Raw genomic sequence first — 19,149 nt, 5'->3', positions numbered from 1 at the left:
GTCTCCTTCATTCTATTTTGGAGACTCCATTGTACTTTTCATTTGCTCCACTGTATTCTTTATTTCTGATATATCAATTTTCATTTGATTCATTTTCAGTGTGACATACTCCTTGAATTCCTTGAATGCCTGCTTTACTTGCTTATCATTGTTATTGTTGATAAGTTTCAGGGTTTGGTCACTGAGGGTGAGGTAGAAGGTGGCCTTAGGCAGCAAGAACCACTGGAGACAAGCTGGTGAGGAATGTCAGCTTTGTTATACACGGGTTACAGTTTTTAAAGGGTAAGGAAGTGGAGGGCAGGAGGGAGCCTTCAGGCAGACCCCACGCCCACCAAAGACACTGTAATTGGCTGTATGACATGTTTGTTTCCCTAGATCTTCTGGTCATGTCAGAGGTCATGGTCCAGTTGTATTTCCATTGACCTTCTAGCCATGTTGGAGGTCACACTCCAGGTGTAGTCCTAAAAGCTGTACCTGGGGCCTTGGGGAAGTTTAGATTTGAGCCACGCCCTCTAGCAGCAGGGCAGGGGCTTGGGGCGACTCACCCACAGATAAGAAGCTTAATAAGAAGTGTTTTGAATTCTGTATCCCCCATTTTTCTCAGTGTCTTCCTCAGTGAACTCTGAGGTTAGCAAAGGGTTTTGCCCCTTTGCTGATGAGTCCTCAGTAATATTCCTTGTGCCTCTGTCTCTTCTTTTGCTTTTGGTCATTGTGCTTCTGGTTATCAGATTCTCCTTGGGACAGGTTTCTAAGCTCTGTCACCCACAGGTCTGCAGGTTATGTTTCTTTCAAATAAATGCTGAAAATATTTAGGTTTCTGGAGTTGGCTCATCAGTTCATGTATTTTGTCTTCAGGCAAGTTCATTCTGTTAGCTACCAGGAGTGCAGGTTTTGTCTCAAGTTCTACTTTGTGGAACTCCATCTCTATTGTAAGCAGAATTGTCTCAAAGGCACTTCTGTCATGAGTTTGAGATGAAAGCTGAGAGCCATAAATACCAAAACCAAAAGGTAGATGTCTAGTTCCTTCTATGTGCTTGAGGTCAACTCCATGCATTTGAAATTACTGTATATAATCCTGCTTTAGTGTTATTAATACATAGTCTACAATTGCAGACACTGCATGAGTCCCAACTTAATTAAAATAGTTTTCCAGCATTTAGGAATCCTAGTAGGCCTATAACAGCTTTAAGTTTTAGATCAAACTGAGTTATTCAGTTCTGTTCTTTCAATGGTAGGAAATATATAAGGAATTTAACACTAAGCCACCCTTCAGCTACCAGAATTCTGGTCTCTTCTTTATTGCGTTCTCCTAAAATTTTACCATTTTCATCAGTTACTGCAATGTCAACAGGTATATGTATTTCACGATCTTTTCGTGTGGAGCCTTTCAGTGCACTAACTCAACCTTTTCCTACTCTAGCCACATTGCTTTTCTGAGGAAACGTGTCTTTCAGTGTTTAAAGTCACTTTTTTATCTGCTACAACTCAGATGTTCCCGCCTTTTCCACCTTCTCCACTCAAATGAAGATAACCCATTCTATTGCTTCCTCCCCCAGCGAAGCCTATTGGATTACCAATGAATTTTTCTATGCATACAAAATTGTTGCTCAAAACAATATCAAGGCTGCCTTGTGGCAGAGCAAGTTAAGCTACTTATTAGGATGAGGTGTCTGTCCATGTCCCAACAGATCACTTCTAATCCAATTCCTTGCTAATGCCAGTAACTTTCTTAAAACACTCTCTGAATAAGCAGATAATATTTTGCTTTGTCCATCTGGAAGTTCAACAATAAAAATAACTTCAATATCCCCTCAAATTGTTGTTATTACCTTTGCCCCGACCAGTATACTTGTACTTTTGAATGAACCATTTCCACTTCATTCCAATCAAAACCTATTGTTTTGATTGTTGTTTGTCTTTAGAATCATACTGCTAAAAACTATATTTCAGCTCCTGCTATGAATTTTTCAATCTCTGTTTGAGAAGTAGAACTTCAAACAAGGTTCGGGTAGGATGGCTGAATTGGCTAATCCTCCCCTATAAGTCCTGGAATCTCCTATGTATGCTGATTCATGTCACAGCTGCTCTCCTTCCCATCCAGGTCCCTGCTTATGGCCTCAGAAAGCAGTGGAGGATGGCCAAAAGCCTTGAGCACTTGTACCCACCTGGGAGACCCAGAGGGAGTTCCTGGGCCTGGCTTCAGATAGACTGAGCTCTGGATATTGCAGCCAGCAGATGGAATATTTTACTCTTTATGCCTCTTTTTCTCTGTAAATGTGCCTTTCTAATAAAAATAAAATTAAAGAAAGAACTTCATAGAAAATGAATATAATGAAAAAAGCATGCATGGATCTCAAACTAGGGATAGTACTAAAATAAATTCATCTTCTGATCTCATTTCTACAAACTTTTAGAAAGTCCTTCATATCTAACATATATATATATATATATATATATATACCAAACCATAAAGTTAAATATAAATATGTGTATAAATAAAATCTCATGCTTGTTATAAGATTCATTGCTATTGCGCAAATCAGTAAGAGACTTGTTAAATAAGTTATGGTACATCTATACAATGGATATTATACAATCTTAGAAAAGAGTAACACAAATCTCCTGGTACTAATAACAGATAATTTCCAAGGTATATTATTGAAAGAAAAAGCAATTGCAGAAAATTGTGTTATCCTTTTTTTTTTTTTTTTTAATGCATACAAACAGACACTATATCCACATTTTTTTTTTCTGGAAATCCCAGAATTGTCAACATGGTGTTCTCTGACCAGCTGAAAGTTTGGGTCCTCTTTATGGAAACCAAGGCCACTGAAAAAAATCTCTCTTTATTTCTGTGAGTTCAACTGTTTAGCCATCCATAGTGTGGGTATTAAGCAGATGGGAGATTTAAAAGGGACCAGGTTTCAGTGGCATGTGGTGGGTGTGTTAGGGATTGTGCCCCTCATTTTGTTCTTCACTGAAATGAGTCACTATATAGCAGCTCCTTCAGAGCAAAACATTTGTCTTTTCCAAGTCTTTTTCCTGATGTCTAATATAGTGTTTATTCAGTCATTGGATATTAGATCTGTTTTGTCCTTACCTTGTAACTGCTGCACATGGATGAAGTTGTTTATTTAGTATATTTACAGAAGGTATCAAATTGATGGAGTTACTGGATGTAACTTCAGGTGGTACATGAAATTTGTGAAGCTCTCGCTATGAAAATTGTATTCTGTTTTGTATTTTCTAATCAAAGGCATTTCCATATTAGTATAATTTTCTCCAAAGATGGTTCCTTCCAGGCTCCATTTCAGAAGTTTTCTTATCCCTTCAACTTCTTTACCTTGAAAGCACTGTGATTCTGTAGAGTCTGAATCGGATTAAGGCACTTCCTGGCATTTTAAGTCAGTCTGTGGAATGTGATATTTTTTCTCGTAATGTTTTGATTCTGTGAAGGTGTCATTTTCACACTATAATTTTACAGAATGCAAATTATGGTTAGTTATTCAGTTCTAGACCCATATTTTATATTTGAAATGTCATGACTATACTGAAGATATAGTTAAGGGAGGTTTGAGCAAAAATATAATTTTATCTTAATAAAGTTTATACAATACCTAAGAAATAGCAAACGGTACCATAGTAATGCAAATATTGTTTGGAGAGAAGGCACTGTATAGGTTACCCCTACCTGGTATGATTTGAGAAGCATGTAGAGAGGTTTTACTCGGCAAGAACACCTCTTATCCAAAATGCTTTATGTCATTCAGTTTACTGGGTTATTTTTAGGGGAAACTACAAATATAAATATGTTTGGGAGGAGGCAGCACATTCAGTTGCCAATCATTAGTACACTGAATGACCAGTTGTTAGAAGCACAAAAGACTTGAGAGATCACCCAGTTCCCTTTGTCATTGTATAGTCACGGGGTTCAGTTAAATGCATTGCCCTGTATCTGGGGTTGTAATGCTTTTGTGTCATTTTTGCTGGCACTAACAAAGCCTCAAAAAGTAGAAATCTTAATACTATTTTACATAGAATATGAGAGCACAACCAAGCATCCTGTTATCAGCAGCTATGCTCCAAAGATTCACTTTGGGAAAGCATGTCCTCCAATTGTATGCTTAAAGATTAAGAATAACCCAGAACATCTCAGTCGTAATTTACCTAGTTCATCAAATTTTCTGGTCTTTGTTTATGCTATTTTGTGCCAGTTCTGCCTGTAATTAAAATTAATTGTCTAAATTTATACTAGAGAGAAAATGCTAAGCGGTAATGCACATTAAAGGTATTTACAGCTCTTTCCACAGAGTGTTGATTAGTGGGTCATTGTCAGCTTCAAGAAGTGTCTTATGGAATTGCACTGACTTTGTCCTCAGCACTGTCTCATTTAATGCTCCTACCCATGACTAAATTGAGATCATGTCTATTCCACTTGCAAATGATTCTAATCTGAGAGCACCAGTTAATAATGTTAATAAGTATGTAAAAATTAATAGGATGTATTCTACACTTATATTTAGAAAGTCAGTTTTGTATGAAAGTAGTTCAATTTATAGTGGCCTTTAATTTTGAATAAACTTCATTTAAATTGGAATAAGACATGGTTCTGTTTCACTCATTGAAGAAGCTACAGCTGGAGTATGACCTGACTTAATTAATTCAAAAATTGTTTTTATGGTGGCTACTATGTCATTCTGTATAGTAACCACTGGATATGTGTTAGGAAGCAAGACCTACATGGTCCCAGTCTTCACTGAATTTCAAGCCAAACACTAAACAGATAGGCACAGTTGTGAAGGATGTCATAAAAGAAAAGAGAAATAATTTGTGGCAAAAGATTGCTGAGCACACTAATCAAGTCATAGAAGCAAGGAAAAGCATCCCATGTATGAGTAAGATGCTTACTTGTATTCTAGGTTAAAGGACAATCATATATTCCAAGAAATGAAAGATGAGAGAGATAAAAGTTTGATGAAAGATAACCTGGTTTTAAATTTCCTGGAATTTGAAATCAGATAACCAAATTAGCATGATAGGATTGTTAGTAACACTTAGGAGATTTGCGAATCCTGGTTTGTCCAAGGTTCGATTTGCTCTCAAGCACTCAGTGGACTGGGGCAGATCTGGATGAAACTTTAGTATGATTGATAAAAGACTGAATATTTCTACCAATTTATGATACTTTTTCTGAGGGAGTATGAAACTTATCCTGGAGGGATCAAAATATATGGTCTCAGAGGTCAAAGTAGAACAAGGAAGAATGTGAAGACAGGAAGAATACCATGCTGTGCAGAAAGTAGAGCAATTGACTGCAGTATCTTGATGAGACAGTAAAGATGTAGTGTGTTGGAACAAACAGCAGTATAGAAGCATCGGGTAAGAAGACTGTAACGTCTGAAACTGCCTGGTAGAGCTATTTTTCAAAATTGAATTCCAGCCATGGAAGTAGAACAGTTGGAGCAGATTTTAGAAGGTCACTGGAGACAAATGCAAAGAACTGAAGTGAAATTAAAAGTCATATTTTAAGAATCGTTTTAACAAGTGCAAACATATCTGGGAAAAGATGACCAGAATAATGAGAGAATTTCATATTCTGCTCCACAAATGCCTGATGTTATTGATTGCCTACTATATTTAAAACATTATTACAAAGCTGCTGGCAGTACAAAGATGAGTAAGATGTAGTACCTGATCTTATGAAGCCTATAGGAATTTCCTCAGGGGGAAAAGACTTTAAATATTTAAGGGTCTGTCATCTTTTAAAGGAATTATACTTTTGTCTTTGTAGCTGCACAGGGCAAAACTAGTGTCAAGGAATGGCATTTAGTAGAGAGGTAGATTTTTTTGAGTTATAGGAGTGGGAAGTGTTAAAATATGCATATGTGTGTGTTTCTGTAACAATCCAAATGGAAAGGAAAAGGACCATAATTGTGTTATAGTAACAAGTAATATGCTGTATGTTTTATTTATTTATGCCTTGTCCCTATTTCCGAAATACCTAAGTAGTAAAGACTGTTTCTTTTTTTAAGAACAATTAGTCATAATACCAATATTATACCTCTAAACATTAAAATAACACTACACTCCTAATATCATGGAAAAAGCTAGTAAATCTTGAGACTTCCAGTCATCTTATGAATGTCATAATTTTACATTTTTGTCTGGCTTTGTAAAGTAAATTTTCCTTGTTTGAATCAGTACCCAACTAAGGCTCACACATTACAAATGGAAACATTCTCTTAAGTGTCATCAGTTCAGGCTTCTTTTCCATTTCCTTGTTTTAATTATTTATTTTTAAATTTGTTTGAGACTCTGAATTGGTTCTTTAAGCTAGATTTTGTAGGTATCCATAAGGTGTTTTTTTAAAATATCATTCTGGGATGCCAAAGTGCTGGCTTAACAGACTAATTCTCCATCCACAAACACCAGCACCCCAAGTGGGCACCTGCTCTACTCCCAGCTGTTCCACTTCCAATCCGGCTTCTGGCTTATGGCCTGAAAAGCAGTGCAGCATGACTCAAATCCTTGGACCCCTGCACCCATGAGAGAGAACTGGAGGAAGTTCCTGGTGTCTGTCTCCTGGCTTCCAGGTCTAGCCATTACAACCATTTGGAGCGTGGACCAGCAGATGAAGGATCTGTCTCTCTGTCTCTCTCTCTGTCAGTCTACCTTTCAATAAATAAATAAATAAATAGATAGATCTTTTTAAAAAATAGCCTTCTGTCTTCTGTATTTCTATATAGATTTGGAGACTTGAAATTTTTGACTAATTCTGCATTTTGGTGATTTTTTTCCTGAGGAGTCCTATTATATCTGAAGCATGTATTTTTGTGAATTAGCAGCTGCTGATGTTTAGTACATGATCTATTAAATTATTAGACATTGCAGAATGATATCCTAAATATCCTAATATTCTTTCTTCGTTTAATAGTTTACATAAAATAAAGCTCTTCCTTAGGTATTACTTGGACCCTCAGTGGTTCCCTTTCTTTAGGAAAGGCAGGATAGATGCTGATCTTTACTTCTTAATGATCAGTTTTCAAAATAAGAAGTCACCTTGCTGGCATTCTCTAGTGATGTCTAAAGGAATTTTTGTTTTTGAGACTGCTATCTATTTGGTTCCTCCAACTTTGTTCTTTTTCAAGGTAGTTTTGGCACTTTTGAGTCCTTTGCATTAGTATATAAATTTTCTTGCCCATTTGTTAATTTATCTAGGAAACCATCTGGAAATTTTGATAGATATTATATTGAATCTGTTTATTAATTTTGAAATTTTGCATTTTCAAAATTTATTTATTTATTTATTTGAAAGGCAGAGTTATGGAAAGGGGAAGACAGAAAATTTTCATTTGCTGATTTACTCCCTGAATGACCACGATGTGTAAAGCTCAGCCTGGGCTGAACTGGGGTGCAAGAACTCTGTCTGGTCCTCCAGACTAAGTTCAACAAGGCCTGACATTTGGACCATCTTCTGCTACTTTCCTAGGTGTTAGCATGGAGCTGGATTTGAAATGAAGCAGCCAGGTCTCAAACTGGCACAAATGTGGAAAGCTAGTCCTATAGGCAGCAGGTGAACTTGCTGTACCACAACACAGACCCCAAATTTTGCATATTGATAATTTTAAATATTCCATTCCTTGAACAGGGACTTCTTCCACTCATTTGATTTCGCTAGGTTGTGTGTGTGTGTGTTTTACTATAGTGATATATGTTCTTTAGTGCACAGCTCTTATGCTTTTTCTTTTATAGCTGCTATGTAGTTCCCTGATTATCCTTATCTGTTGAGTATGTGAGGGGTTTTATTTCTAACTTATGTTTTAGTCTGTTTCATTTATTATCCTTATTAATGGTCAGATTTCCTACTTTTGTTATATGGTCAAAGTGTGGTCCTTATGACAGAGCAGTAGTTGCCTTTTATTGTTTCTTTTTTAGTACTATAGCAAGATATTCCAGAATTGTCTTGTACATTCTCTGCTTTTCTTTCTCTTTTGTCATATATCCCAATTTTCTTGATAGGTATTTCTCATTAGCATACCAAGAAAAGCATGTGGAAAAATGTTTTGAATTCTGTCTTGTCAATTTATAGGTAATCTATCACTTGACTGAAGCTGTATATAGATTTTTGTGCTGGAAATAATTTTTCCTGCATGTCTAAAACCATTGTTCCACTGCATTTAAGAATCATAGTGTTGTCCTGACTTGGGATCTTTTTATGTGTCACATATATTTGGTTTTCTCCCTTCACTAGAAGCTTGTACGATTGTCTGTTATCTGTACTCTTTAATTTTATAGCCAATAAACCTTGGTTTGATTTCCTTTTAGTCATTTGATGAGCATTAATAGTCTCTTTCTGCCTCAAACTTTGAGTTCTCGTGTTTGTGAATTATTTAACTTTTTATTTTCCATTGTTTTACTCTCTTTCTGAAGTTCTTATTAATTCCATGGTAATCCTGTAAGCATTTTAATTTTGTGTCCCTTTTGGGAAGATTTCTCTTTCTCTCTCTTTAAATTTTACATTTGATCTTAGCCAAAAGGCCAAGAAGCAATCTCTCTCTTTAAATTTTTACTTAATTTATTTGAAAGGTAGAGTTACAAAAAGCGAGAAAGAGTGAGTTAGTGAGTGAGTAAGAGTGAATGAGTTAGAGAGATGTTCCATCTGCTAGTTCACTCTGCAAATCGCCACAATGGCTGAGGTTGGGCAAGAATGAGGTCGGGCAAGCAGAATGAAGCCAGGAACTTCATCCAGGTCTCCAAAATAGGTATAGACAACCAAAGACTTGGGCCATCTTCCACTACTTTCTCAGGCAAATTAGGGAACTGGATCCTAAGTGGAGCAGCTGGACTCTAAATGTTGCCAATGTGGATGCCTGTGGAGACTTCATGTATTATGTCATAGCACTGGCCTTGAGATCCTTATTGTACAATTCTATTGAGTTTTATGTCAACTAGAGGAAGAAGCTGAAATATTTTAAACTGCTAACAGTTCTTTATTACTCTCAATTCCTTTTTCACAGCCTGCTATTTCTGGATGCAATATCATCTTTTGTTTCAGAAAATATAATTATATGTTGCTACATGGCAAGGGTATCATTTTGGGGTCTTTAGTTTTGAACTGTATCTCTATTCTCTACATTATATATTTACTCTGATTTTTTTTCTGTCTATTGCTGATTGCATTAGGTTTCCTCTGTGTATATTGATCCTTAAATGTCCGTTCATATTTATGGCTGGACTGTACACAGATGATTTACAAGAACTTGTTGACTAGAAAGGGATGGCTTTTCATTGGAAACTTTTCAAATGTCATTATGTAGACATCATATTTACATGATTTTAAATGCAAAAGAGTCCTCCATTCTTTAGCTATGAATTTTTTAAGCATGACTACCATTTGTTTGGTATGAATAAAGAAAAGTAAATGAATGGGGTTTATACCATATTTAATGCCCTGGTATAGAAGGCTAAGTTTCTGCCAACATCTGGCATCTTATATGGGTGTCTCATATTTGATGAAGGAAATAAGTTATATATTTACATGTGTATATATGCTTATATTATCTATTTGTATTTATTTTGTATGATAGATTTATACACATTTACGAAATTCAGCATAAATATGAAATGGATGTCTGCATAAGTATTCAGAAAGAAATTAGTAAAAGAACATATTTTAAATAGCTTCAAAATAGTGATAATTTTCTTTTAAGGATTTATTTTTGATTGAAAGGCAGATATACACAGAGGAGGAAAGACAGACAGAAGAATCATCCATCTGTTGATTCACTCTCCAAGCAGCCACAATGGCTAGTGCTGAGCCAATCTGAAGCCCTGGGCCTGAAGCCTCTTCTGGGTCTCCCACATGGGTACAGGAACCCAAGGCTTTGGGCCATCCTCGACTGCTTTCCCAGGTGGCAAGCACAGAACTAAATGGGAAGAGGGGCTGCTGGGATTAGAACCAGTGCCCATATGGGATCCAGTTGCATGCAAGGCAAGGAAATTAGCCAGTAGGCTACTACATTTGGCCCAAAACAGTGATAATTTAAACATAATATTTAACCACTCACCTAAGATGATATAGAGGAGTCTGGGGAAGTTTGTGACACCAACGTCTCATATTAGAATGCCAATTCAGGTCCCAACTCTGCTGTTTGCAGTTCACTGTTCTGTCAGTGCATCCCAGCAATCTGTACATGATGACTCACTCTTTTTGGTCCCTGTTGCCCATGTGGGAATACCACAGTGAGTCCCAGACTGCTGGTTTCTGTTTGACATTGCCTTGCCTTTTGTGAATATTTGAGATGTGAACCAGCTGGTGGAAGACATCTCTCTCTCTCTCTGCCTCTGTCACTATTCTCTGTTGCTCTGCCTTAAAAATGGATTTTAAACAAAGCAGTTTTTATTTCTGGGCCCTTAGCCCGCATGGGTGTTGGTTGGAGGGTCCATGAGCCCCAGGCACGTGGGGTCAGGCAAGGCTCGGGTCACCTGGCCCACGTCACTGGTACCAGGTCTGTGAGCCCTAGGGGCAGGGGATCCAGTGCAGCTCAGGTCATCTGGCTCCACCTGCATGGTGGGTCCTGCGTCTTTGAAGCCCTAGGAAGGTGGCCCAGCAGGACCTGAGTTCTGGCCCAGTTCCCTGGGCCTTCCTTCACGGTGAGTGTAGAGTGTTTGAACCCCTGGAATGGAGTTCCCGCAGGGCACAGGTCCTGGCCCTGGTCACTGGATCCACCTGTGTGAAGGGTGATGGGTCATGAGGCCAGGAGAGTGGGAGGGAGGGATTCCAGCTGAGTTCCAGTCATCTGGCCTGTGTGCTTTGCCTGACTACATGGTGAGCCCTGGGGCAAGAAATCTGGTGGGGCTCTGGGTCTCCTTGCCCAGGTCCATAGGCCCACCTGTAAGAACTCGTCCTCAGTGGGAAAGACAGAGTAGTGGATGTCAGGCCCTGATGCACATGGAAGTTATGGCAGCCTTCTGGAGCCTGCAGGGTATATCTGGTACTGTAGCAGAGGAAGAAGAACAGAACAATTTGGACAACTATCCCAGCAAATATCTGGGCAAATGGACACTTTAGGTCCTGTATGTCAGCCAATGGCTATTGGAAGGATTTCCTCATCCTTGAATCAGTGAGATTGACAGCATTTCAGAACTATCAAAACTACCTGGCCAGAACCCTTCACGTGTGTGCCACATAGGAACCCTGGGTTGATATCAGGTGGCCATTCCCCATCCCAGTGTACTGGGATGGTGTGGATTCTCCTCTTTTTGTCCCATTTCTCACAGAAACAGGAGGAAGTAGAAAATTTGGAAACAACAATTATACCCACTTTTCCATAACCCTCGATCCTTCCCACTCTGATCAACTATGTGAACATCATCTGAAATAAAATTTTAAGTTAAAAAAATGCACAAAATGTAAAGTATATGAACACATGCTCAACTGGAACTTTCATACATTCTTAGTGGGGCTATAAAGTCTTCAGCCACTTTAGAAAACAGGGTAGTATTTTGTTAAAGAGTTAAATATACACTTACCATACAACATAGAAATCTCCTTCAGGGGTATGTAGTCAAGAGAAGTGAAAAAAAGTTCACCAAGTGACCTATATGAAAATGTTATACATTTGCTGTGTAGATGCATCAAAATAGAACCGATCAAATTGTCCTTCAGCTGAAGTAAATGCACAAGTGATGATACAGCTCTACCATGTATGTGTTACTCAGCAATAAAAAAGGAATGAACTCCTAATTCAACCAATAATATATAGGAATTCCAAATGCATTGTGCCAAGTGAAAGAAATAAGATTCAAAGTTATACATACTATATGAATCTAAATGTATAACATTCTAGAATGTTCAAAACTACAGTGGCAAAAAATAGATCAGCAATTGGCAGGAGTTGAGGATGGGAAGAAGAGACTGTTAGTCAAGTATTGACTCTTGAATGTGTGTGTTGCATGCATGGTTTTTGCCATAAACTTTTATTTGATCATCATAAGCTAATACCAAATAGATGTTAGTAAAAACACTTTTAAAACATGATTGGGGCTGGCGCCATGGCTGAATAAGCTAATCCTCTACCCTATGATGCAAGTATTCCATATGGGTGCCAAGTCATGTCCCAGCTGTTGCACTTCCAATCCAGTCTCTACTTATGACCTGGGATGACTCTATTTATGACTGGAGGACTCTGAATCTACTTGGGAGATCTGGAGGAGGTGCCAGGCTACTAGCTTCGAATAGTCTCGGGTTTCCTCCAGAACTTAGTCATATGTGTATATGTGTGTATATTGCAACAGCTGTACTTGAGCATGAGGAAGGCAGTCATGTTGTAGATGACTTTTTCCTAATGCTGTGAACCTAATGCCCCCCTTTCACAGTAAGTGGTGTGTAATGCTGCCCTAATTATAATGATATGAAAACCACAGGTATAGTCATTTTTGTGCACCTCTAACTTTAAGAAAATAAATAGAACCCTGCATAAGATAGATGAGGAGAAAAATTAAGGAAACTAATAGAAATATGTTCTTTCCTGTGGAAACTGATAGAAAAGAGCTACTCTGCTAGAAAATTTTAAATTAGAATAAAACAAATATATTTAAATTATGAGTTGAATTAAAGATTCCATTGATTGTAATATGCACTGTTATTTTACAAGCCACCCAAAGAAAAACCACTGCAATTTAGCCAATACCCATCTTTGAATTTCAGAATTGTTAACTGGGAAAAATGTGAACCATAAGATGAATGTGGAATTTGTTGAATCATTATGAACCTCATAGAAATTCAAGCTATTAGAGCTGTGCATTTTTGCATTTCAACTACTGCAGTGTTTTAGTGTTGGTGGCATGGGATTCCAAAGTGGGACATTGTTGAGTTCCAAACAAAGCAAAGTGCAGAATCCCTTTCAGCTCACAACATTTATGATTCCCGGAAAATTCATGATGTATCTAAAACTGTACCAAAATGCTTTATCACTGCAACCCTGAATTGTTGACTCCCACTGCCTGTTCTTAGATGTAAATAAGCAGATTCATAGCTTTGACCCTGTTCTCTTCTTTACATTTGGGTCCTGTTTCTGGGTCACAGAGACATTTATCTTGTGTTTGTTCCTGGTTGCGGATTTCTGTTTTGCCTGTGTAGTATATCTGTTCTCAGTTTGAAGCAGGGCAGGTGGAGCACAGCTGGAGCTTATTGATCCTCATTGTGTGAAAGTCCTCTCTTTGCTCTTTCAACTGTGTGTAGGTATTGCTTTACTGAATTCTTTAAAAGATGTAATACTGAAATTTAAACAGGCAGCTAAATGCAGTAGGTAGCCCTCTGGCTAAAAGTCGGTTGCGGAGTTTAGCAGAGTGGCCGCTTCCAACTCCTGATCTTCTCAGTGGTCTTGGAGGACAAGCCGTTTTTGAAGCTATAGCATCTGTGTCCCCCCCACTCCCCCACCCCAAGTCACCACAAGTCTCTCTGAATTTTGCCTTCTAAACATTTCTTAAAATCACTTATCTTCTAATGCCTTCTCTCGTTGTTTCACAATAAATTCGTGTCTTTTTAAAAATTCCTTTACTGTCAGTCCATTGATTTCAAAGGAAGAAGAGACCACTAAGAAATCAATCTGCTATGCTAAACAATTCAGTTGGATATAATATGAACTCCTAGAGGGCATGAAGGATGTTTGTGGATGTCTTGGGTAATTAAGAAGATTAGCTGGTAAAAGTGCAATTCACTTACACTTTGGGCTGGAGCTACTAACCATACTGTCGTGTAGTTTACCCAAAATACCAGTAGCACCCATTTGCAATGACCTTTATGCCCTTAGAGTCATCAGTTCACCCTGGCTTGCATTAATTTATCTGAATGAACTTTTGAGACTAGTTTTTATTTTTTATTTTATTCTTTTTTTTTGTGAAATGTAAGGCATATGTAGAACTTAATACATAGCTCTGCAGTTTAATGAACTAAATTGATCAGCGGATCAATCCTGAACAGCATGTTCAGACGTTAAGCATCACTGGAGCTCACAGATCCTCGCTCTGAAGGCTCTGCCAGTCAGTCTCCTCTCCCCCTGCAGTGTGACCACCACGGTGCCTTCCGCTGAGAGCTCCAAACAGCTCTGTCGTTTACAGTTGCCCGGTTTTGAACATCACATAAATGGAGTCACATCATCTCCTTCTTTAGCATGTAGTTTATTTTCCTAAAGCATATATTTGGTAGTTATCGGTGCTTTGGTAAATGTCTACAGTTATGCCCTTTAGTTACAATTGTGTATTCTAAAATATAAATATGATTTATCTGGCCTGTTCTCAACAAATATTTTCCCCAGGATTATGACTAATACTGAGAATCTTTCACTTTTTTCCCTTGTTTTTTTCAGAAATGAAAATAGTCAATAACAATGAAAATAGTGTCATGATGCGTTCTAATTGAAAGGAAATAAATACTGAGTGAGATGTTTTATTATTCTAATATTCAGCTATGCTAAATGTTTTTTCTTTATATTAACAGATACTATGGTAGAAGATCCCAGTGGGATTATAGAGGGGCATCAAATCTTAATGAGCTTCACCAACTGCTAAGTAATATAATGATTAGAAGATTAAAGAGTGAAGTTTTAACCCAGTTGCCCCCTAAAATCAGACAGCGTATTCCATTTGACCTTCCATCAGCAGCAGCCAAAGTAAGAACCCACGGTTTGATTAGAAATCTTTAAATATTTTAAAATTGTATCATTAAAGATTGTACATATTTCACATTTCACAGGAGGAAAATCCTTTCTTAAAATAGGCTTAATGAATAGAGCAGATGAATTGCTTTTGTGTCATTGCAGGAAGAATTTAACTTTAGTCATGAAATATGTGAGCAGATAGAATATTCTAGTGATTATTCAGATTATTTGTGATGAATGTAGAAAAAAGATACTTCACTGAAGATTTGGTATTAAGAATCCTAAATATCTATAGGACATGAAACCCTTTCCTTAGCGAGGGAAATTTTGTTACTTGCAGTAGCATTTTTAAAGTGTGAACAGCTGTCTTCCAGACAAACGGGTGAAACTGTTCTACATGTATGTTTAACATGATCCTTCTCTCTGTATGTATATTTTGGATTATAATGCTTATGTATTCTCTGACATGACTTTATGCATAAGAAGCTTTTTTAAATTCTTTTATCTTGAGAGCGTAGAGAGCAAGCATTTTGTGAACATGGATCAATGTGCTATTTCTAAAATAAGATTGATCTGATTTTATTATTGCACATTTGAAAATAAAATGGACAGTCAATATATGATTATATTGTACTTATGTTTAGCTAAAATGGCCTATTCTTTGTGCTTCTTTAAGTAAAATCATATGTTTTTATTTTTGCCATATGTTTTCTAAAGATACTTTGCTAAGATATATATTTTCATGACATTTCATGGCTTTCTTATGTGTTTAAATGTGTGTTTTCACTTTAAAAAATATTTCTCCTTGGGGCAGGCCTTGTGGAGCCACAGGTAAAGTGTCTCCTTAATGCTTCCAGCTCCCAGTGCATGTGCCTGGGAAGCAGCTGGTGAGGGCTCATCTCTGTGAGTCCCTGCTTCCTGAATGGGAAATTGGGTGGATTTCTTGGCTCCTGGTTTTAGCCTCACCAACCCGTAGCTTTTATGGGGTACCCAACAGATGGAAGATTTCTGTCTGTTTTCCTCTTCCTCTTTGTTTTTTGCTTTTAGATGAACACTTATGTATATATTTCTCTTTAGAAAGGAAGCCATAACTAATTTGTGATGCTACCAAAGAGTTCTGTTTTCACCTATAATTTGATGTTAGTTTCATTAATTGGCACGAACACGTCACTGATTTAACTCTAGCCTGATGATGTTCCTCGGAGAACATGCTGATATTTTTTAAAATACTTTTCTGTTCAGAAAATAAAAATGTAGGACATGATTCATAATGGCATTGATTATTTGGTTCTTTGTGCTTTATTCCTAAACAGTGTTATTTTTTTCCATGTAGGAATTGAATACCAGCTTTGAAGAGTGGGAAAGATTAATGAAATCTCCAAATTCAGATACCCCAGTGTCTCTCATGGGGTTGATCACTCGCATATATAAGCAAACTGCTATTGCCAAGGTACTCATCACTGAGCCCTCATGATTTGTTTGTATTCATAAAACCATTCAGTGTATTTTGATGTTTTCCAGTAAGCAGATTACATATATTTTCCCAACATTTCTTTATTATTTTTAAACTATTTTGGTAAAATTCAGACATCCAAGGTACATAATATGATAAATAATCGCTACATCTATCTACATATTGATTATTTCCAATATATAGTATTCTTTGATGAGGGAACATAGTGTTATAGCTTATTCTTTTTCCTTTAGAAGACCAGCATATATTCATTTTTTATTATTTTAATTTTTACTTAGTTTTCAACATATTCAATGTGGTTTATACATAGGCTCTAAGAAGATGATAATAGCCCTTCCTGCTTTCCACTCTCCTTCCCTTGCCTTTTTTTTTTTTTTTTAGTCTTTGTAATAGCTTACAGGCATTTCTTTTTGTTTGTCTTAAGATTTAGCTCCCACATATAAGGAGAAATTTGCTTTATTTGTCTTCAGGAGTCTGGCTTATTTCACCCAAAATGATGTCCTCCATTTGTGTTCATTTTGCTGCTGCTGGTAGAATTATATTCTTTTTTATAGCTGAATGATATTCTACAGTGCAGATATATCCTGGACACCTTGATTTATTACTGTTTTGAGTATTGTGAATGGTGCTGGTGCAGGTAGCTCTTTGATTCACTGTGTTCCTGTCTTCTGTGTATATACCCAGTGTTTGATTGCTAGATCAAATGACAATCTTATTTCTAGATTTTTTTTAAAGATTTATCTGTATTGCAAAGTCAGATATATAAAGAGGATGAGAGACAGAGAGGAAGATCCTCCGTCTGATGATTCACTTCCCAAGTGACCGCAATGTCCAGTGCTGCGCCAATCTGAAGCCAGGAGCCAGGAGCCTCCTCTAGGTCTCCCACGTGGGTGCAGGGTCCCAAGGCTTTGGGTTGTGCTTGATTGCTTTCCTGGGGCACAAGCAGGGAGCTGGATGGGAAGTGGAACTGCCGGGATTAGAACCGGCACCTATATGGGATCCTGGTGCGTTCAAGGTGAGGACTATAGCCCTAGGCCATGCCGCCGAGCCCTTATTTCTAGTTTTTAAGAAACCTCATTGAAGTGGGTGCTGTGGCTAAAGGGTGAAGCCACTGACTGCTGCACTTCCAATTCAGGTCCCTGCCAATGTGCCTGGGAGAGCAGCAGGGATAGCCCAAATGTTTAAACCCCAGCAACCACATGAGAGATGTGTTCCATGTGTCACTACTGTTTTCCTTTTGATTGCTACCTTTGTATCTTCTATGTGGAACTATTACTATTTTTTCTGTTCTGTCACAAGGTAATAGACGTTTTGCAGTATTCCAGTTTGAACTATCATGAATAAAAGTAATGTAATCATTTAAAGATATCCTTGTACAAACATGTTGATATTTTCCTTGGACAAATGCCCAGGGGTGAGACTGCTAGTTCCTAAATGAAGTGTTGGTTTAATTTCATAAAAATACTACTGTTTGTTCTTCAAAGTAACTATGCCCTTTTGCATTTCAGTTGCATTAAATGAGAGCTATATTTATTCATCATCTTTGTTAGCAACTGGTATTGTCATATTTTTAAGTTTAATCATTCTTGTGGATGTTTGGTGGTATCACATTGTGGTGTTTAATTTACATTTCTCTAATAACTAATGCTTTTGAGCAAATTTTCATGTGTTATTCTCTTTATGTTGTAGTATAAGGATTCTATTTTGAAAATAAACTGTATGTATATATCTATTACCTATCTTTTGCAAGTATTTCTTCTGTCTCTATAGATTCTGTTTTTTTATTTTCTGATTATTGTCTTTCAAAGAACAGAAGTTTTAATTTTCAAACAATTCAGTGTGTAATTTTTTTCTTTTTTATGCCTTAAAATTTTTTCACATGAGTAGCGGGGGCCCAATCACTTGGTCCATCTTCACTGTTTTACCAGGCCATTAACAGGAAGTTGACACTCCACCTTCCTTCTAATGTATCCTGGGAAACAACAGATGATGATTCAAACACTTGGGTACCTGCCACCCACATGGAAAAATTGGATGAAGTTCCAAGCTTCTGATTTGGCTTTGCGCTGGCTGTTACAGGTGTTTGAAGAAAGAATCTAGAATGAAGATTTCTCCTCTCCTCACTATAACTCTGCTTTTCACAAGAGAGGAAAAACAATTAACTTGGGCCCAGGTGTTAGGGGCAGCAATTAAAAGGGGCAGGCACCCTTTGGCATGCCTGCGTCTGATTTCAGATTGACTGGTTTGAGTTTTCTTAAGATTCCAGTCCAGTTTACTGCTAAAGCGCAGATGTTGGCTCAGGCACTTGAGTCCTGATAGACTTGGATAGAGTTCTAGGCTGCTGTTGTCGGCATATGGGAGTGAAGCACCAAGTACAAGCTTTCTGTCTGTACATAAAAAATTAACTTGAAGTGAGTCACAGATAAGAGTTAAAATTGTAAAACTTTGTCAGACCTGCGCATAAAAATATTACTAACCTTTGGATGGGATCATGTATAAGCTAGGTTATAAATATCACAAACTTAAAAAGAAACAAAATGAGGTTCAAAACTTTAAATCTCTTTTAAATGAGGTTTAAAACTTTTAAATCTAAAAACAGTATGATATATGAAGTTGCTATTGTGAAAATCAAAACAAAAGACACAAATTGATGCAAAGTATTTGCAAGGTATTTCCCTCTGCTCCATTTTTCCATATTATAATTTGGTTTGATCAGTGTTCATTGTTTCCTGCATAATGACTCTGTCAAACATTTCACAGTTGAGCTATAATCACGTTTCTTTTCTGTGAAAACTATTGTTTTTCCTGAAGTTAATGACTATCTTGTGTTTTGCTTATTTGTTTGCTTACTTAGCTTTCTTTGTACTTGGTATTAATTATACTGACTACAGAATCCTTGCTTAAGGGAAAAGAATGTGAATACATGAGATCTTTTTAGATCATTCTTGTTTGTTGGAAGAAACCCTGGTGGGAAATCAGATATGTTGATAACCAGTAAGAACTTGGCAACAATTC

At 37.2% G+C, this 19,149-nt stretch overlaps 1 protein-coding gene and 1 pseudogene across 3 annotated transcripts in view; one reads left to right on the top strand and one right to left on the bottom strand.

Moving 5' to 3' along the window:
* Positions 1 to 19,149, top strand: part of ZRANB3 (zinc finger RANBP2-type containing 3) — a 219,011-nt gene that overhangs the window by 116,220 nt on the left and 83,642 nt on the right. For all 3 annotated transcript variants that reach the window (XM_040971500.1, XM_040971502.1, XM_040971501.1), the window contains 2 exons: positions 14,501 to 14,672; positions 15,994 to 16,110. In XM_040971500.1, coding sequence (XP_040827434.1) covers positions 14,501 to 14,672; positions 15,994 to 16,110 — 289 coding nt within the window. The remainder of the gene's footprint in view (positions 1 to 14,500; positions 14,673 to 15,993; positions 16,111 to 19,149) is intronic.
* Positions 782 to 13,751, bottom strand: LOC121150786 (annotated as a pseudogene).

Source organism: Ochotona curzoniae, unplaced genomic scaffold (genome assembly GCF_017591425.1).
Source record: "Ochotona curzoniae isolate NIBS_2020 unplaced genomic scaffold, NIBS_Ocur_1.0 contig_2210, whole genome shotgun sequence".
Classification (NCBI taxonomy): Eukaryota; Metazoa; Chordata; class Mammalia; order Lagomorpha; family Ochotonidae; genus Ochotona; species Ochotona curzoniae.
Note: the sequence above shows the minus strand (reverse complement) of the source record. Positions and strands in the feature narration are given on the sequence as shown.